At 51.1% G+C, this 21504-nt stretch overlaps 1 protein-coding gene across 1 annotated transcript in view; it reads right to left on the bottom strand.

Annotated features, from left to right (window-relative positions):
- Positions 1-21504, bottom strand: part of ERI3 (ERI1 exoribonuclease family member 3) — a 120395-nt gene that overhangs the window by 27863 nt on the left and 71028 nt on the right. Inside the window, exon 6 of the mRNA XM_027683024.1 lies at positions 9195-9294. Within this exon, the coding sequence (XP_027538825.1) occupies positions 9195-9294 (100 nt within the window). The remainder of the gene's footprint in view (positions 1-9194; positions 9295-21504) is intronic.

Genomic DNA, 21504 nt, shown 5'->3' with positions numbered 1-21504 from the left:
CTGTACAGACTTAGAGGGGGGTCTTATCAGGGAACTCAGGGGAATGAAAACTTGTTAAATTGCAGTGGAGTCTCTCTGGCTGACTGGTACCCCCTGCCCTCCTGCACCTTGCAATCAGTTCTCATTAGGTAAAGCGGGGCAGCTTTAAACCTGGCGTCCCTTGCTGACACAGCCTTCCCTCCGTACCTCTGCCACCACTCTCCTTAAAGGCGGATCCTCAGTAAAACTTAGGCAGGAGTCTCTCCTCCTTGCAGAGGGGGACCACGATGCTCACAGCCAGCAGCCCCACATGCTCCAGGGAGTATTGAGATGGGAACAGATAGATGCCCAAACTCCAGAGACAAGGGCTAACCTGAGAGGGACAGTGGCATCCTTGTGATCCCCCAGGACAGAGGCATGTAAGGGCAGATCTGGGAACACACTGCTGTTGCAGGACAGCATGATGTTAAAAGATACCTTTCACCGGTGTCCAGTGCAGAGCAGGGCCGGCAATCCGTGCCCTTAATTGAGATGTTTATGTTCATTAACACAATATTTATCTTCATTAACATTCTTTCCCTTCTCACAGCTAAGGGAAGACACGCTACCATTTAGCCTTGTCTGGGACATATCGCAGAGAGACACCAAGGCACCAAAACAATCTACGGGAAATCAAAATGTCACTCAGTGTTTTACATTGCTACTTTTTGCAGAAAAAGCTCTGCAGAAAGTTAATGGTCTTCCAAGGCTTCTCACCCAACACACATCTCACTGCTTGGGAAGTGCTGCTGTTACAGGGGCAGGAGAACAAGTGCTAGTGAAGATGTTCTATCTGCCCAGCACAACATGGGACAGGGCTCACTCACTGCAAGGGTTGTTCCAGTAGTGGTGGGGGGGAATATTTTGCAGGGCTCAGGACTGGACAAATAGCTTACAGTGCAATGGGTCTGATGCAGTTCTAGGGTCTCTATAGCACAGATCAGTTCAGGTCTGCACACTCCTGGTTTTGGGACCAGCTGATCGCTAACACAGAGCACACATAACACAAACCATCTGCCTCTCCCTGTGATCCCAGTTTAGAGGGGTATACATATAAGAGGTTTCTTGTCTGTCATTGGGGACAGAAACTGGGCCAGGTGTTGGGCTGAGGAGGGAGGGTGGAAAGGACAGCAGAGCTCACCAATGGAGACAGTCCCCACTGCTGTCCCTAAAACCACAAGCCAGAGGAAGAGGGTACCACAGCAGCCCCCCTACCAGAGGGCAGTTGCACGATGATGGCAATGTTATCCTGCTGGGGATCAGCCAGATCTGAGGCTTGAGACAGACTTGCTCCAATCTGCAGCTGGGCCTCCCAGGCACTGCAGCACAGCAAACAATCCAGAAATCCCTCTTAAATCTTCAGTCTAACACTGGTGCTGCAAACATAACTGCTTCCAGCCAGAAGAGAGGGGCTTGCACATACCTTCCACGCATCCCCAGGGAGCAGGCACTGCCGCTGCTTGCCTGGGGGCTGGGAGGAGCACATGGCAGCACCCTGACTTTTCTCAGGCAGCTGAAGTCCCTGCAGCCGTCACACTCCCTCCAAAGGTCGCTCTCCAGGGATGGCGAGCCCTCAGCCAAGGGCAAGGTGTGACAAATCCATCACATCCCCGGCAGGCAGTGGGGTTGGATGGGCGCTCGACCAACTTTTGGCAGGGTAGGACGGAGGGGTGAGTGCAGTCAACACAAACACTCAATCATCCTTCCTTTCTTTCTTCTGTGTCTCCTTTGTTAACTGCAGGAAACAGCTGAAAGACCTTGAGTTTCCCATTGTAGCATGTATGGGAACAGAGCTGCAGTGATCAGAACATACCCCCTGCTGCTCCAGGGGAAAAAGGGAGAGCAGAATCCTTTCTAAAAAGGGTTTACGATTAGAAGAGTGTTCTGTCACTCTGGTGCGCAGTAATCCACTGCGCCACCAAGTCCCTTCAGAGAGATGTCGAAAACTTAAATGACTGAAAGCAAAAGAGCCCCGGCTCAGGTTCCCAGGCAGCCAGACATCCTAATTATCTTTAGATCCACTCCCACATGGAGGGGAGAGAGCATACAAGAGTAAAAAAAAAAAAAAAAAAAAGGGAAAGAAAAGAAAAAGAAAGAGGGGGGAAAAAAAAGACTGTCACATTGCTTTTTTCTTTTTTTAAAAGCTTGTCTCTGCTCACTGCTTTTCCAGCTGTGACACCTCTCACGGTAGTTAATTAGAATCATGTCACCACGTTAATGTGCTCTGACTGGACTCTGACAGTTGCTCATCCTCTAACTGGCCACCCCGGCCGGCCCTCCCTCCCCACCCCTCCTCTTGGATGTGGGACCCAGTGCTCGCAGCAGGACCCTCTGCCACCTGCCCACCACCCTGTCCCCGTGCCCGTGGTGCAGCAGATGCCCCAGAGCGGCTGTGCTGGACCCTGCACCCCGCCTGGGTGCCGGGACACACTGCCTGGCCACGACACCCCGCACGCAGCCGCTCCACCTGTTCTGGATCCGCCTGACCTTTACGAGCACTAATTCAAAATGACACTGCTCATTTGGTGACATTTCTGTTGATTTTTACTTAAGTCTCTTTTAATTATTTAATTCAGAGTCCTTCCCCTTCTGCCTTGGGCTGGGGCTGCTGTGTGCGGGGCAGTGCCCCAAGGCAGCCCTGTGTCCCACTCTGCAGGAGCGAGCCCCGTACTCAGGTCTCCCTCTCGGTATCCCTTAGCAGAAGGATGGTGTGGTGCAAATGGCACTGACCCCTAGGCTTGGCACCAGCTGTGTGCCACCTCAGCGGAGAAATGAAGAGCTGAAAAAGAACGGGATATGCCTGCTCTGGGAGAGTACAGTGTTCTCCAAGGCTTCTCCCATACCCTGGGAGGGACAGGGAGGATGGGACTGGCTCTGCCTGGCTCTTTCCGTCCAGTGGAAAGTGGTCAAAAACATGAAGATGAGTTTCACAAAAAGCTGTCCACCTCTGCCCTGATGCAGAGCAGGCAGGTGGGCACCAAGGGTGGCTGAGGATCCCACAGATGCTGCACCCCTGAGAGAGGCAGGAAAACCAAAGAGGGGAAAGGAAAAACAGGGAAGAGCGAGAGGAGGCTGAAATAAAGCCAACAAGCTGCCAGGACCACACATTCCCAGCACCTCCCAGGGCGAGGCAAAGCCTCATCAGCCCCCCCCCCGAGGTCCGCGGGGCAGAGCCGGCGCTGACAGCAAAGGCCCCCATTACGGAGGGTGGCCCATCACCTGCCACCGCACTCGGCGAGCGCGGCCCTCGCCGCCCTCTCCCTCGGTGTCAGCCGGAGCAGCCCAGCGCCGCCGGGCACAGCGGCGGGGAGAGGGATGGCTCCGCCGGGCAGGAGGAACCCCGGCAGGCGCTGGCCTGGCTCCCCGCGGCGGTGGCAGCTCGAGGTAGTTAATTAGAATCGTGTCACTAAGTAAATGTGCTCTGACTGGACTCTGACAGACGCTCACCTATGACACTGGGGGCCAGGAGACAATCCACATCAAACTACTGCAGTGTGACCCTTTTAACACAAAGAGTAAACTCACTGCACATCGAGTTGAAGCTCATTAAAACTGTCTACTCTGCGAGCATCCCATTAACCTCACTGTTAAAAACACGCAATTCCTCTTCTTCTTTCCGAGGCCTAATTAATGCTCTGGATAAGGAACAATATCACATCCTAACCTTCCGAGATTTCCAATCAGTAAATGAAAAGAGAGAGATGGAGCCAGGAAGGCACAGTGGCTTGCTGGGTCGCTCACCGCGTGGGGTGCGGACCTGCCCAGGCAGGTGGGGCTTTTCCATTTGGCACGGCAGAGATCCCCGTGGATGGAGCACGGCACAGCCCCAGCCAGGGGAACCATGGGCGCAGGAAAGATGGTGAGTCCTGCACAGAGGCTCACAGCTCACGGGATTACACCAGCTGGTGTAAAACAGCCCAGTGAGGGCACCGCGTCAAGACAGGTGCTACTGTGGGACCAGATCTCCTGGTCACCTGGGATGGGTACTGCAGGTTCAGCAAGACACACAGAAGCCTGGCTGCCCTCTTTCCCCTAAAAAGAAAAAAAACCTCCAAACAAACCAGACATTTACAACTAAATCTAAAATCACAATAATGTGTGTGCTAAAGCCTAAACTTTAAAGACTCAATTAAATTCAATTAGATTAAAAAAAGATCAGTAGCAAGGGGTAATGTCAGGTTTTGAAGATGGTCAATGCACTGGAGATGGAAGCATAACTGACAGGTGAGAAACAAACTTTCCCAGCAGGAGCAGCTACTTCTGCAGATTTGGAAACTTTTTCCTGTTTCTGGTATATTTGCAGTTCAAGAACTGGCTTATTCAGAGCTGAGAAACAATAAAGGACTGACAATAACAAAGAAGGTGTGCTTTTTATCTTTCCATAATCAGAGAAACAAACAAACCAACCAAGAGGAGAGGATGAGATGTACTCATTCTAAAGTCTTGAAAGGGTAGTTTCTGGAAACACTTCTTCAACTCACTGATCACTTCTTGCTTTGGTTTCATGCACCAGGTGTTTTAACCTAAAAAGTATTCTGAAATTTACTTTTCGTTCTGTATTGTGTATTTGCAAGGCAAAGAGATTTTACTAATAAAATCAATTCAAACTGCTGGGGTACTTTAGCATTACAGTTTTCATCCAAAAGAGCAATCATGAGTAATAATTTAATCACCACCTCTTCAAGAGCAAATAGTGATTCACCATTTTTCTAATGTAAAAAATATCTAAAAACTAAGACTAAAGGCATACTATGTTACATAATCGATCAAAATAAAAGTAGCAAAAATAGAGTATTTGATGAGTAAAAGAATAACCAGATTTAACAACAGGGCAGTGGTGAGGAAAGCTATACTTGGTTTCATAGGTGCTGTTCAGTAAAACTTGACCTTTTTTCAGGGAAACGAGTTAAAAAGAAAGGCAAAACCAGAAGAAAATCAATTTCTGAATGCAAGTGATCTGCTGTCACTAAAACCTGTGATTTTGATCCTTCTGACCTATATCAGTCTCTGACTATCAGTAGAGAGACCCTAACACAGGTACCCAGCTCCACTGGTGTGGAGCCTGTGAATGCTGATATTTGTGTGCGAGTGCCAAGACCCCCATTACAAGCTGCAGCTCATTTTTGGCAACCACCACCTCAAACATATGTTTTAAGAATGGGAATGTCCACACATATGTGAGATTGAGTAACTTCTTGGCAAGACTCTACTTCGTTTTGTTGAGGGTCAAGAAAACAGCAGACGAAACCAAGTTCCTCACCCCAAGATTCTACAGCTCACACACAACTAATCTGTGTTAGAGAATGAGATGGAAGTTGCACAAAAATGTCCTCTCCAGTCCTCAGGGCCACATTCAGCCCAGAAGGAATCCTTTGAGCTGAAATATCAACCTGAGAAAAGGTGTGAAAGAACAGGCTTCACGCCCCTTTTGCTCCTTTCTGATCTCTCAGGTAATTCCTGCATCCTCACTCTCAGGAAGAGGACTTTTCTGACTTTTCTATCTCCTTATTCTGCCCCCAGAGAGCGCTTCTCAGAGAGCTGAAATATTGACATTTCCCCCCTTCCTTTACCTTTTCCCTCCCAAGAACACAACAGCACCAGACGTGCACCCATCCCACCCCAAGGCAGCTGTATTTTCAGGTATGCAGAGAGACTTTAGTGTATCTGGAGAGACAAATCACTTTTCTAACTCCTCAACGAGATTTGCAGCTCACTTGCTCATGAGTACAAACGGGGCGAAAGCTCCAACATGAGCTCTGTGCAGCAACTTGCTCTATGTGCAGCTGTATATCCCAGGGGATGTGGGGACACTCCACTGTGCTCCAGCACGAGACCCTCCTGCCCATATGCACCAGATGCTAAAGGTGGTTCCCATCCAGAATCTGGCCTTGGCCCTGCAGGGTGTCGAGCGCCCTGAACTCCCCGGATTTTGGACATGATGGAGGAGAGAAGATGAAGCATGGAGTGGGACTAGTCCCAGAGCATGCCAAGTGCAGGGATTTGGAGCCAATATCTGCTGAGACAGTGAATCAGAGAGTGATTTGAAAGCAAAGCAATACACAACCGATCAGGCAAGACAGCAAAATTCCTTGCAAATCGTTTGCAAAAACAAGTGGCCATCCACTGCAATTTTTCTGTCAGATTTGAAGGGAAATATCCTTGTTGCACATTCCTGCATAAGCAAGCTGAGGCTTCACAGGAATGTCTGCATCCCCCTGGACCACTCCCCATGCTGGAGAGGTTTCCCATCCTCCTGGGAAAGGAGCTGCACAGACAGTCTCTTACATGGCATGGTATTGTGAAGCTGGTGAGACTGGCTAACAAATCTACTTGCTGCTCCCTTCTCGGCCCTCTTTGGTTTGCAGATTTCTGGACATCAGTGACCCATGAGGACCATGAACATCAGAGGCTGACTCTGGTTATACCCACCTTAGATACCCTCCTTTCAGCTCCCCAACGTCGCTCAACCCTGCTGCACCCCAGGACTGAGAACAAAGAGAAAGGAGGCTCTAGACCACATGGGAACCACCCCCAGAACCACAGCCAGCTTCTGTCTCACTGTGGGCAATGAGAGGCTGGCAGGTAGCATGCTTCACCATTCTTCCCTCTCTTCTTGTGCAGCAATCCTTGACTGGGGGTCATTTGTTCGCCTGAGAAGCAGGGCTGTGTTGGCAGCAAGGCTCCTTACAGTCAGGGAGGGGAAGGCAGCCCTGGGCAGTGAAAGGGATGGATGGCTCCTCCCAGCCTTGAAGCAAGGGCAGTTGAGAGCATGAAGAAGAGAGAGGTGAGGACTGCTCAGGGCACAGGGCAACCATCAGCAGTTGGGATGACTGTTCCCAGTGGCCCAGTCTCAGTGGCCAACATGGAAAGACTTGGCTGTGGAGGACTGACACTTGCTCCAAGACAAGGCAGCAAAGCCAGACCCAAGGAAGACAGGTTGCCTCTGCAGTGAGCAGCCCCTCCTTGGCCCTTGGCTTGGGGACGTCTCGGGCTCTCACTAGAGCCAACACCTGATCCATGCCTAGGGCCTGAAAAGCCATCAGGCTGGGAAATAAAGTGGCCAGAAAGCCAGGAAGCTTGTTCCTTGAAAAAATGCCTGGCAAGGCATGTCTCCAGACATCAGCATCACCCCTCGCCTTCTCCCAGGAGGACACTGGGCTACCAAGCCCCAAAGCCAACAGCCATGACAGCACAGGCAGCAGCTGTGCCTGGGGCTCCCAAGCTGGCCAGGAGGAGTAGTTCTTCTCCCCAGCTGCCATTCAATGAGCCTCCAGCTCACTCCCGAGGGCTCAGCCTGCAGTAAAGCCACTCGGCAGAGAGTGCCAGTGGCTGCCACCTCTGCAGGCAGTCAGAGGATTCTAGACATCCCAGACAGATCTGCTCTGGAGCCAGCTCAAATGGAGCAGCCAGTAGGCTGTAACACACAGGGCATATATGCACCCTTGGCAGTACCAGGGAGATGGAGACTGTCACACTGCTGGCCTGGCATCCCTCAAAGCACCCACATAAACCCTTTCCAAACAGTGTGGGAAAGGCAGGTTTGCCACTGGGATGAAGTGCTGCAAGAATGGAGCTTGGCTGCTGGGTCTTGCTTCTCCATGGGCAATTCACCCACAGCTCACCCTGTACTGGGGAGAGCTGGGAGAGCTCCCTCACAGAGGGAGTTTGGCAGAAATGAAGAAGCAAAACGCTCCTAAAGGACTGGAATGGGGAGGGACATGAACAGCATCTCTCTGAACTCTGTCAGGCAGAGGAGTCACACCTGTGCAAGACAAGAGCACTGAGATAAACATGGGCAGAGACCAATGGCAGACAGATGATACTCTAGAGATGTGGATGCTTTGTTGGAGTAAGGGATGACAGCAATAGAGAGCTCATGACACAAATAATATGAGGAACAATGAAGCAGAAACCAACTCTGCATCCCCCGGGAGATCCTAGGAAAAGCCTAAGCCCCCAGAGCAGGATATGCACACACAACTCCTGCAGTCCCCGCTCCCTCCCCGTGATCCCCCAACATGGCACACAAGCAAGGCAAATCTGCTCCCAGGCAAGGAAGCAAATTTTAATGCTACCTCTGTCAATAATGCAACCAGATCCATAGTTCAAAAGGAGCTTGCTAATTAAAAGCTGGTGAGCTTTAAATAATTCATCTCCTTAACTTGGATTGATTAGAGAGTTTAATGGTTAGAGTCTTGAAACAATATTAAACAGCCTCTTCAAGGCCCAGGTAGCCAGTGACTTTTCCAAGTAAATCTTACCTCCTTGCAAACTTTATGCTCAAATGTCACTGAGGATGAAGGGCTGGGAGGCAGAGGGAACACCTGACCACTGGTCTCCAAGAGGTGATCCACTGCCCCGCAGAGAAACAAGACAGGCAAGAGTGATGCAGCCCTGAGTCACAGCCCTGTCTACAGCCCAGTAAATCTGAGCTCCTGCCCGTACTGCAGCCTGCTGCTGTCCCAGCTCTGCATCCCTAGGGCTAAGCAGCAGGCAGATATATGGCCTCAGTGTCCTAGGCGAGGTCTCCCTCATATCACTTTGATCCCTGGTGCAGAGGAGTTGGGGCATACACAGAACTCTGCCACTGTTCATCTTGAAGCACTGTTTATCAGTTGTTTATCTTGGAGCAGGCTGCGGGACCACGAAACTCATCACACATGTGAGCAAACAGGACGATGATTCAGTTCTCCAGCTGGGACCACGCATCTTCACTCTGCAGTGTGTTTCCAGCCAGCTCCCAAGGCTGTGCTGCCTGGCAGAGCCTCCTTCCCAAGGACGATCACAGCATCCAGAGCAACTCGAGGACCGGTCCAACGGGAAGAGCATCCCACCTAGCCTGGGGACCCTTGCCCTGTGCTCCAGGCACCTGGTGCTGCCCTACATCCAACCCCAACCCAAGCACTGCTAGAGCAGTCCAGGAGGGAAGCAGCTCCCTAGCCAGAGGGACCTGCAGGTATGTTTGGCACATTGGGATATGCCAGGGACAGGGAGGTCATCCGTGTGCCCATCCTGCCCTGACACATCTGCATCCCTTTTACCAGCTGGAAGACCCTGCAGTCCTTTGGCTGGCTCTTAGCACCCCAGACTGGACAAGGTCTCGGAGCTGAGGCACGTTCCGCGCACCCGGAGCAGCAGCCGTGGGGATGGGAATGGCACAGGGCAGCAACACTCACCTATCCCGCTGTGAGGCCTCCCTATGTGCTGTAGGTTCAGTCCTTTGTTCATGTCTAAGAGCCCGTTCTTTGGCCAACTCCCCATGGCAAAGCTGTACGCCTGGAAGAGAGAAGCAGAGTGTCAGACAGCACAGCCCATGTGCAGGCATGATTTGTGTTTGCCCAAGTCTGGCTGCTCCCGGTGCTAGCGTAGGTCTGCATTCACCATGTTCAGTGCAGACCCACACACCACCCTCACAGCAGCTCTTCTGGAGCTGCCCACACAAAGTACCCTCACCCTGCCCTGTCCCACGTGGTGCTCCTCAGAGAAGAGGTGTCCAGAACCTCTGGTGGTGTCCTGTACAGCTGACAACCCTCACGAGGGAGGGATTTGCATCACTCAAGGCTACATTTGCCGTGCTGGGGCAAGCCAGGGGCTGTGACCTCATCACCCACGTCCCTTGGTTGCTCCAATAACATCCACCCATTCCTGCCTTACTAAAGATGGGGTCATCAGCAGGAGTCAGGGGGATTTGGAAAGGGGCACCCATGCCGAGGCTGGCCTGGCCAGCAGTCTCCTTCCCCTCCCTCCGGAAAGCACAGCCCTCCAGGCTCCCTCTCCTTTCCACCCCCAGACCCCAGTTGCTTCAGGGCTCTCCATCACTGGGTGAAATCCCACTGGGAGACAGGACTGCTCATCCCACTGAACAGAGCCTGCAGCCTGGCCAGAGGGAGCCTGCTCCATCCCCACTGCATCCCCTGGCAGGGTTTCCAGCAGGAGCAAGGCAGCAGGGAGCCTGAGCGGCACAAAAACCCACTGGACAACGCAAACATAAAAGCAGCCAGGCCTCTGTGTGACACGCACAGCTGTAATTACAGCCTGACAGCCACATATCTTCTTCATCTTGAGGAATTAAGCTCAGCAACGCATTGTGAGCAGTAAGAAGGGTGCGTGGGCTTAGCGTCGCTCACGCTGGCACTATCTCTGCTGCCGTGAGGGCCATTGTCCCCAGATGAGATCAGGTCAATCCAGCAGCCCCTATCTCCCTTCTGCAGGGGGGATCATCGCTAACTGCAGCCACAGTGTGGCGGGGCATTGCCGACACCCTCCGCAGGCTGCAAATGCCATGGAGACACTCTGCAGCAGGAAACTGGGCGAGCAGAGCTGAGCAGTGCCCCCCACCAGCCCACCAGCCACCTGCCTGCCACTGGGACCTCCTGCCAGCCCCTCTTCCCTGCTACCTGCTGCTCTGCCCAGCATGGGCAGGTCCAGCCCCTGAACAGCCCCCACTGCCAGCAGCCCCCCCGAGAGCCACAGGGCTTGGGGGAGTTAATTTATTAGTGGCCCACGTAACCATTCACGCTGCTTTGTTCCTCCTGCCTTAGCAAAACAGAGGGCTCCACAGATAATTAATAGACAGCATTGCTAATCCTGTTGGGAGATGATTAGCAATTAAAACTCCTAATTAAGTCTATGCATAATTCACTGAAATTACACTTTGTGTACACAACGGGGAGGTTTCTTTTGCCTTTGACAAATACACTCTGGCATGTTCACTGCCATGGGCGGGATGCAGGCTGGCCAGCCACGGTGGGGGGGAGCTGGAGGTGCAGGATGGGACCCTGCCACCCATCCACGGGTGGCCCTGGATGATGGCAGAAGTGGTTCCACACGCGGCTCCCTCTCCTGGGCTCCATCCCACAGTGCAAACCCAGGCACAGCACAGGAAGGTTCTCGTGCTCAGCACCAGCAGGATGACAGCACTGGGGGCCATCCCTGGGGAAGGAATGTCCCCGGATGAGGAAAGACTAGGGGTTTCCCTGCACAGGGAGCTACCATATCGCAGGCTGCCTTCCCAGCCCAGACGTATCCCTTGGACCCTGGCCAGGAGCAACTGAGCGAGCACAGCAGGAGGCTGGCAGGATCTCTGGAAAGCCATGGGGACAGCTCTGGAAAGCTCCTGGCAGCTGGGTGCTAGTGCCAATCCTGGCCTGCCTCCCCTGGCTCTGCAGCAGTAGCAGCATCAGCAGGGAGCTGGCGGCACGTGCCCCGGCCCCCGGATCAGCACCGGGCCCATCTCTGCACAGCGCTTTGCTTTCCTGATCAAGGTCATTCGGAACAGCCACAATACCTGAGCAAACTAGCTAAGCAGCCAGGGTGGAAGTTGGCCTGACCACTGAAGGTCAAGTGTGCACTTATGCATATTCAAAGCTGCCTGCAGGATCGATCGGGTTTTAATTGTTTTTCCTGGGGTTTTGGAAGGAAGTGCCAGGGGCATTGATCAGTCCCAGACAAGGCCGCTCACACTCTGGGGCTGGCAGGGATCGTCACTGCTGCAGGCAGAGGGAAGTGCAGGCAGTGATGATGGAGGGATGAAGGCCAGGCAGGGAAGAGGTCAGCCAGCCAGCACCGGCCGGGAGGAGGAGCCATTGCCAGGCTGCGCTGGAAAATAAAGTTTTTTAATTAAAAGTGGCAATTCCGAGCCGCCTGCCGGCAGCAGCCACACAATCAAGAGCGAGGAGCTTTGCTGTTTAATATTTAAAGACAATGTTTAATCTTTAAACAGGAAAGTTCTTCTTCTGACTGTTAAAGCGAGGCAGAAAGCGCCGGTGGCTCCCTGACGCCGGGGTCCCCAGCCCACAGGGGTGGCCACGGCCACGGGCTCACTGGGACACCACTACTGCTCCAGCCCCACACAGCTGCCAGCACTGGCACAGACCCCTGTCCCTTCAGCATTTATCCCTATGGCAAGCTCTGAAAAAGTCTGAGACATCCCTTTCTGAGAGAAAACCGCACTATTTTGCCCCTCCCTCCAGTTCAGTCCTGGTGTTGCAGGGTCTGGGTTGCTCCCTTTTAGGTCAGATGCTGAAGCAGGGTGAGGACCCTGAGGCTTTTTATTTTTATCTGCATTTTAATTTATAGAAAACGCAGACATCTTTTAAAAAAGCTATTTTTTAAATGTTTTTGGCCAGAATCCTGATTTAGAGAGAAACTCAATGCTTCTGATCTTCCAAAAGCCATCCAAACAATATTGGCAGAATAATTTCCAAGCAGCTTGGATACAATTACTTCATTCATACAAGCTCCTAGAAAGGTTTTCCTTTTTCTCTTGATTTTGTTTGTAATTCTATGAAGGTTACATTTACCTCCCTGCCAATGCTGCTCTGAAGTCAGATGATTATTAATTATATTTATTTACTTTTACAATCCCATAGGCATACGCAGCAGTTCACAGACAAATACTGCCCTGGGTCCCTGATGGAGGGATCTTGAATCAAAGGTAAGCAGATACTCCTGTGATAAATGTGAGCTAACAGCAGCAGGAGATTAGTAACATACTGTGTTTCCATGCACAGAGCCAGCACCACAGATAATCCACACCTTGTTAAAAGTGCTGGTATGGGGAGGTAGGTCCTTAGGTAACCTGTACCTCACATATCCTGCAGAAAATCCAAAAACCAGAAGTGAGGATAAAACATGGGGTACAGCAGCCTGGGGCATGGAGATGATGTGTGTGTAGAATCACAGCATCTGAGGCTGTATTTATAATAGAGCAAAAAAGAGTTTGAGACCATCCTCTCCCATTGCACCAGGTCACAAATCCTCCTGGTGGCCGTAACGCATCTGCCTCAGTTTGCAAAGGGCCTGAATGTGGCTTATTTCTGGCACCGCTGGGGTCCCCTCTGTGCTGGGGCAGGAGCACATGGAGCACATGACTGTGGGGTTGGGCAGTCCCATGGAGCACAGGATTTGTGCAGTCTGGCAGTGAATTTGGCCTGCCCTTGCTGCAATTCCAGTGCACCTATCCCCAGGAACGCTGGGGTTGGCAAGGTGGCAGCACCAACACGGTTGGCTCCTGATGTGCTGCTCCCTGGAGTTTGTTTGAGCTGCACACCATGGATTATAAGCAGCACAGCTGCAGAGAAGATGTTCCAGGGCGTCAGAAAATTCCAGGAACTGGAACTTGTCAAGCTGATGTATTGATCTAAGTGGACTGAATAATGCTCCATCATTTATTTATGGGGAAGTGCCCGGCACACTTCACAAAAACTGGTGTTCGGCAGGCACATTAAGGCAAAATTTAACATCCTACACCATGCAAACAGGTCACCTGTGCAGAGGTCAGGATGCTCACTTACATGAGGAGCCCCACAAATCCTTCCTGCACGGACAGGAAGAGACAGGGCTGGTCCTCATGGAGCTGCTGGAGCTCTGTCAGGGCAATGCGCCAATGCTGACAGAGCCAGCCCTGTCCTTTCTGCACGTGTCTGTTGATGCTGTGACCTGCTGGCCGGCCCCTGGCCCCTCTGCCCTCCACTAGAGCTGCAGGCATTGCATCGCCCTGGGTGCTTTAGCTGAAGGGCAGGAGGGAAGCGGGGCTTTGTGCTTTGCAATGGCATGAGCATGTTCACAAACCACGGCAGCAAGAACTACCAGGACCAGCACAGTCTCTCCTCCTGCCCTGACCAGCAGGGCAACTCTGTCATTTTATTTTACAGGTCCTACCAAGAGGTTTTATATGTTTCATCTGCTAATTGTAATTTTAATATTAATACAGACACTTTCAGGCAGGGAGAAAATATCTGCTTTGGAAAAAATTCTCCCAGGAGCAAAGGGGCTCAGCAGTTTGAGAAGATGCTAAAGGGTGGGTAGTAAGGAATAAGAGAAGAGGTGTTTTTTGCTCAAAGTTTCCATTCAGAATTTCAAAAAGACACCAGAGAAAAACATGGGTTTAACCAGGCAGAAAGTGGCTGCGACATCTCCCAGTTGCCCTTGGCCTGGGCAAGCAGCAGGTGCCAGCTGTGCTCTCCCAGTATCAGGCTGGGCACAGCTGCCTGCTGACCAAATCTGAACCCCCTGACATTTTCACAATGGAGAAAATGTCTTTGGAATAGCAAAAGCATCTTCCTCCTCTTGTCATGTCAACTGCACGCTGTGTCCGCCCAAAATAAGCATTTGCCTTTAATTCCTCTCATCCTGCTGCTGCCACAACGAGGTGTCAAAGTTTTATATTTCCTCATATGGTGGGAAGAAAAAAAGAGGTCATGGCTATGACTAAGTGAACTTTTAAACACAGCTTGAAATGTTTTTAGTGAACGTAAGGTTTTGGGGCTGGGAGTATCGTGGAGGCCATCCCTGAATAGCACCCAGGGCACTGGAAGCTCCAGGGCATTCCCCTGACATCCCATTTTAATTGCATGCCACTCCAGGGATGGGAAGTGGACATTTCTCGTTGGGATTTCTTGCCATGCAAATTTACCAGCAAGACAGAAATGTAACACCACTGAGGGGCTGACCCCACCACCTAGTCATATAGTGGCAAGACTCCTGGACAGGGCTGAATGCAATTAAAGAAGAAGCAGGTAATGAATAAGCAGCTTGCCAAGCCCCAACTGACAACAGCAGAGCTCCTCTGTTGCAGGGAAGGCACGGAGGAAAGCTCACCCAGCAGGATGGAGGCATGGAGCCTGGGATGGCTTCGGCAGCGCTGGAGCCCTTGCTGGCTGTCAGGAGGCAGGAGATAAACCCAGGTGTAACATGTCCCTTTTAAGCAGTTTAGTCAGAAGTGCTGCCACATTCACAGCTTTTCAAGTATTTTTAAATCACTTACAAAAGCAGGATTAAATGATCAGGAATTCCATTTAATAGGACAAATAAAGAAATAACAATCTACTCCATCAGCCCTGTGAAAGGCAGGTTTGATTTAAGAAAAAAATAAATAAAAAATAAGTATAAAAGAGAGGGAGAAAAAAGGAAAGGGAGGTGGAAAAAAAAGGATAATGTGTGTTTACTCAAGCAAAGAAAAAAATATTTAAGTGATGTAGGGGAGAAGATTGCGGTAACTAGTGAAGAATAACATCGTCTGCTTTGCTGTCAAATCACACAAGAATTTCAGTAATAGATTCTCATTCTGACACTCAATTCAATTCGAAGGTGATCCTGCTTTATCCCAACACATCAAATATTAAACACTCGTATTAGCCAGGGTGCCGTCGCCTTTCCCGGCTTAGACGCGGCAGGAAGCTTTTCCCCCTACTTTCTCTCACTCGCTATAATATTCTCAATGTTATCTAAACATGCCTTCATACACTGGGGTTCCTTATCAATCCCATTTGGGGAGGGAGGGGGGGTGTACTTAAAACGGTATTAGTTTGGGGGGCTTTTATTATTATTATTTCCAAAGCTTTTCAATTTTGTGTGGAAAAAGCTTAGAAAAAAAAGGCGGAGGGAGGGGAGGTGGCGAGAGAGGGAGAGGGAGCGCGGGAGCGAGAGAAAGTATAAGAAAGGGAAAAGCAGCCAGCAGCTCTTGTTTGACTGATGCCTTTCAACAAGGGCAGTCTAGCTTGTCAAAGCCCGGGCTCGAGATGAATTGGCATATCTATTCAGCCTGCCTCTGGATGTCATGCAATACAGTTTCATATTCCCAGATAAGGCATGATAAGCAATTGCTGCCCTGACACCAACTCCATCCATCCCTGCCTTTCTGTCCACGCGTATTACAGATCTCTGCTGCACCGCTAATAAGAGGCATTTAATTTTTACAAACGCGGCGGCAAGAGGGACCTCCAGAATGACCAGGTACCACATTAACACCACTCAGGTTTAATTAGTTTGTCTCAGTGCACCGAGCTCCCCAAACCCTCACGAGTGGTATTGGGTGCACAAAAACAACTTTTGCCCAGCATGGCACCTGTGAAGCCTTGGATTAAACATCTTTGCTTATCATTAACGGGTGGGGGCGATAAGAATGAAGGCCATTTGTCCTCTGCCAAATATATCTGCAGTGCCACTGCAGGAGGTGGTTTGGATGGGGTTTGGACATGAGAGGACCGTGGGGAAGAAGTGTCCAGTGCCCTTTCCCAGGGAACAGTCCCTCTACAGAGCATAAACCCTCTGAGAGCTGCAGGGGAAAGTGAGCAGCTGACACACTGAACGAGGGGACATCACACATGCCTTTGGCCCCACTTGGGTGGAAGTAGGGAAAAACTGGAAATCCCTGCCACTGGGAGGATGAGATCTGGACAAAATCCTCCCATGTTGCTGAAGAGGTGCTAGGGCCTTGCCTGGTGGTCTGCCCTCTTCAAACAATGGCACTCGAAAGCTTTTCAGAGAACAATGCCACACAGCCAGCTTCTCCCGTGTCCTGGATGAAGGGAGCCTTTGGCAAACCCAGCTGGTGTCCACTTCGGTCCATTTGCAAAGCTGCTTGTTAGAACAGCAACATCTTTATGCCTCACGTTAGGGAGTAAATTAAACAAATAAAAAGATGAATGGTCTATTTCCGGAAAAGTGAGCACTGGGCACACAGGAGCTGCCTGGCTCTGCCCACCTTTGGGAAGTGCTTTACAGAAGTAAGGTGCCCCTAGACGATGGGAGGAGGACAGGTCAAGCTTAAGGGAAGGTGTTAAGATGTCAAATAAGATGCAGTGGATGAGTATAACTGTACATGCTTTCTCCTTATTAAAACAATCAGCCCACACCATCAGAGCTCCCTTCACTGGACCTCTGCAAAAGGGAAACTGAGGCACGCAGTGATCTAATGCCTGGACCACTTCACCCAGACACACGTCTGAGCAGCCTTAGTCTGCCCGTGTTTGGCAATACCTCAACACAGCCACAGCTATACAGATTCACTGCCAAAACTCCTCTGAACTTCAGGAGGGAAAGGACAGACCCCGGCAGCCACCAACATCCCCTCTCCAAGGTGCATTTGGATGCTGCAGCCCCGTCAGGCAGCAGAGAGGTGGCCCTGCCACTGTACGGGATTAGCATGTGCCCTGGCTTAGGCTGCAAGGGGCACATACCGGTGTGCCTGACTCCAGGGTGTCAAAGTGCCAAGCGGTTTAGGCTTCACATTTCCCTGTGTTTGAACAAGAACAGTCTCTGCCTTGCTCCCAGGCTACGGATTATCCTGGATAAAATGTTCTTGACTGCTGTGTGCTCTGCAGCTGGCTACACACTAGGTTAATGCCGTGGAGACCTGGGTCAAAGCCCTGGGTTTGGTCACAAGAGAAACAAAGCTACAGGTCTGGGTCCCTGAAGGGCTGGGAAACAGAGATGGAACATGTGCAAGTCAGCGCTGGCCCAGGAGAGGGGACAAGCAGAGCCATAAACCACCAAGAAAGCAGCTCAAGGTTGGGGGCTGCTTGCAGGACCAGGAGGTCTGGGCTTGGGAGCAGAGCAGTGCGGCTGGAACGCAGGGGCTGCTGCAGATACAAGGGTCTGGAGGACACATGCCCAGTGCCTCTCCCAGTCTGGGACAAGTGGGCAGGTTTCCTTCTCATGGTGTCCTGGCATTCCTGGCTGCACTGCAGGGTGACAGACCCCAGCTGGGTTATGCTGATGTATGCAATCAGCTCCCAATGTATCTTGGCTCCCCATGCTAAGATACACAAGCAGCTCCTGATCAGCGCCTGGAAGGCAGAGACACATGATGACATGGCAGAGAGCTTCCAGGGAGTACCTACACATGGCTGATTTACCCTCTCGGCCCTGGAAGGATGGGCTCATGTTCTGCAGTGCTATCCCCCGACCACCCCAACCAATTCAAGCAGGAAAGCAGTGCTAAGCCTTTCTCCATTGCAGCTTTGTGACCATCAGAGCAGGAAGCTGGGTATGATACAAAGGAAAACCCACAAACACACTTCATGGATGATTCATCACAGCCTCTCCATACAGACAGGAACCGGATCAGTCCCAGTCTGGCTGCTCTTGGGGAAACTGGGGGTTCAGGGGCAAGGAGAAGATGCTTTCAATAGTTCTGGAAACCGGCAAATGCTGGCACTGCCCCGTAATCAAACACACCATCAGTCCCTGTATAATGAGGACAGAAATCAGCATGACAGGGTCCCGGCAGATGTGTCTTGCTGCAGAGCCGAGCTGTCAGGGCAGCAGCAAGGTGGATATGTCTTGCCCTCCTTGGATTTAGCTGGAGATGAACAACCGCCAAAGAGAGCTGCAGTTTTGCCATATTACAAGAGGGTGGATAACAGCACCTCTCCACCACCCTCCTCTTTCCAGAGCCACAAATGATGGTTGTGATGCTCAGACATGCGCCACAGTCCCTCAAACACACACCCCTTTACTCTAACCCCAAGCCCTTCCCAAGCAAAGCCAGCACCAGGCTCACTGTCAAAACCATCAAGCCCTTCCAAAGAGGGTATTCCCCCCCCCCCCAATTTCCATCTTTACACACACACGCGTTCGCCTCTCCCTCGCTCGCTGTTTAATTTCCGTGTGAGAGGGAAGCAGGTGCCCGTGCTCCCGTGAGCTCTCCCTTCTCTAGGTTTTTTTTCCCTTCTTGGATCCTGCCCCATTAGTTTAGTGCCCAGCCATCTGCGACGTCTCCTGTAATGCTGTCCCCCTTGTGTACCAGGGAGCTTTTCCATTAGCGCCTTTAATATTCTGACACCTTAGCACAGGCTGCTATTACATTCAAACACTGATCGCCCTGTGAAATTACATCGCAGGGCTTGCTAAAATGGAATTGTGTATAATCAGGCTCCTCCATGCACTGTCAGTCCCATCACAAATACAACGTAAAGCAGGCTTATGGATGGGCTTAGCAGCTGCTACAAGTGTATTTTTTTTTAATAGATGAAGTATCCCTTATTTAAAGCATTTCCTTAAGAAAAAAAAAACACAAACCAACAGTGAAAGACAAATCAACAGCTGCTGCATTATGTTAACCATACCACCGGTCTCTTAAAACATGTTATTTAATAAGGTAGCTATCTGTTTATCTATAACTATATCAAACAGAGAAGGAGGGCGAGATAAAGATAGTTAAACAGACAGCCAAGGAGATATCTGCCACTGGGAAATAATAGCTAAATAAAAAGTACCATTATTTACTCCAGAGAGGGGAGGAGGGAGAGCCAGCAATTTCCTCCCAGTGCTGCACAGCCTCTGGTCTGTAAGGGCAGCCTGTGCCAGCCTGCAAATGCCCCAGCTCACCTGGCTCCAGCCTGCTCATCTCCCCATGACCGTGGCAGATAAATCCGGGGGAAAAAATGCAACATATGAGGGCTGCAACGCAGGGAAAGGTGAGAGAGGGCAGGGAGCTGTTCTGCTGCCGGGAGCAGGCTTGGTGGGGCAGCCCCCCACCTCCACGTAGGTTGAGAGTGGCTCAAATTAAGGCAAAAGTGCTCAAGGCAGAGGGTCTGGGTGCATTCCTGAAGCGGAGACTGGTTTTTGTGTGGCCAGCACGCGAGGGACCAACTCCCCAGCTAATTTTTTTTTTAAATTCCAGCTAAGGAAGTGATGGATTAGGACAAAGGTATTTCAGGGGGATGCAGGAACTGGCAGGGACACAGATGATGTGTCAGAGAAATGAGCTCCCGAGCTCCCCAGCTCAGAGTTCAAAACGCTGCCTCTTACCATGCCCTAAAGGTTATTCTGTCTGTCTGCTGTGAAATGCGACGGCACATCACCTGAAGGGAGATTTCCAGAGGCGCTGTGACCCTTCTGCTATCTCCTCTGAGAAGCCTCCGCAGGAATGATGAGATTGTAGCTCATTTCCACACACCTTGAAAGAGCCGGGCTGGATCAAACGTGCTGAAAGCAGAAGCAGCACATCCCTGGGACTCATCCTTGCCTCCTGGCAGGGAGCGTGCTCTTGCTGTAACGGGCTGGGAAACGGCATCCACCCCACTGAAAGACCAATGCTCTGACATTGCCTTTCATCCTAAACCAGGATGGAAAAGCCAAAATATTGTCTTGTTTCACTGTGTGGGAACAGTTCTGCTTCGGAACCACAAAGCAAAACCCAGTGACAGAACCGTTGCCCTTTGGAAAGGAACAATCTATTCCTGTGCAAAACACTGCTGTGACATTTTGACTCCAGTTTCTCCAGTGCAAAACAAAGCCATTTGTCCAGAGCAGACACACTGCTCCTTTGCACCACGCACAGCATGTTTCAGCATATGGTGCTCTGGACACTTTTGGCAGGGACACCTCTGGTGACGGTTCAGCTGCTGTGCACAAACATGCCAGACGGGGAGGATGGGACCATGGAGGGTAGAGACCCACGGACAGGTTACCAAGAGAAAAGCACAGGGAAGGTGATGTACAATTGCACATCCATTCATGCTGCAGGTGCCACACAAGGCAATTCAACCTTCTGGTTTTCACTACCTATCATTGCCAAGGCTGCTTGCAGGGTGGCAGCAAGGGAGGGGTGCTGGATGACCAGCAGGTTCACATCTCGGTTTCATAATCTGTTCCTAAAACCCAGGCCCTGGGGAGTGGGAAAGAAATCAGAGAATGATCCTGCAGGACCTTCTTACAACTTCTATGCACCTGTCTCCATGTCTTATCACACACATGTCTCCCTCAGTTCACATCCTACAACCCCTTCCATTCTCATGTTCACCAGGTCTCCTTGGGACAGATACATGACCTTCTCTAAAACTCACCTCTGGCATACTGCAGAGAAACTGGCCCATATACAACAGACCAGAGGGGCAAGGAGATACAGGCTCTGCTTCTTCTTACCTCCTCCTCCTCTTCTCAGATATCAGACTCTCAGGAGCAAAACCCAACCTTTTGTATTTGGCACAGCATCAATCTAACAGAGCTGTCGGGGCCTCTGAGTGCTACTGCAAGAATCGAATAAAACAGAGTTTCTCTGCACTCCCACAAGATGCAAAGCCACTCAGAGGAGAGGCAGCTGGAAGAGCAGTAAAAAAGAAAGAGAATACAATGCACAAGGCATCAGGGAAAAGATCAATAAAGATTATGAGGGCAGCAGCCACGTCCCCTGCCCGTGTTGGAGGCTCTCATGGCTGCACTGAGGGAACACCAAGGAAAGCTAACAAGGTGCTGCTGCGCCAGTGCCTAGGGATGATACCTGTCTAATCAAAGGTAGAGTTTATACTGGATCATCTAAGCAGCAGCTCTTCCCCATGATTGTTGACTCGGGTCAGGGTTAAGACTAAGGAGGTTAAAGCAGAGGCGCCTCTAAGAGCTGTGATGGATGCAAACACCAGGCAAGCAGGCAATGCATGCAGCCCAGAGAGCAGAGCCTGTTGGGGCAGCAGCAGCAAAACTGAGGCTCCCCAATTTCAGTGGAAGAACAAACTGAAGGAGATGGTCTGAGGGGTTGGACAGCACACCATGAGAGAATCAATTTGGAGAGAGGTCAGGAAAGCAGAGAATAAAGGGACCTGAGAGGAGGATGTGGCAAGGTCCTGAGGAGAGGTTATTAAAGGAGGCGGGGGGGGGGATGAACCACAGCAGCTATGGCCAGGCAGGAGTTAGGGGCAGGACTGGCTACCTGGCCTGGAAAGGGGTCACCAGCACTGTGTTACAGCACTGAGAACGTGACAG

Source organism: Neopelma chrysocephalum, unplaced genomic scaffold (genome assembly GCF_003984885.1).
Source record: "Neopelma chrysocephalum unplaced genomic scaffold, ASM398488v2 Primary Assembly neopelma1_64, whole genome shotgun sequence".
Lineage (NCBI taxonomy): Eukaryota > Metazoa > Chordata > Aves > Passeriformes > Pipridae > Neopelma > Neopelma chrysocephalum.
The sequence above is the reverse complement of the archived record's forward strand: the minus strand, read 5'-3'. Positions and strand labels throughout refer to the sequence as shown.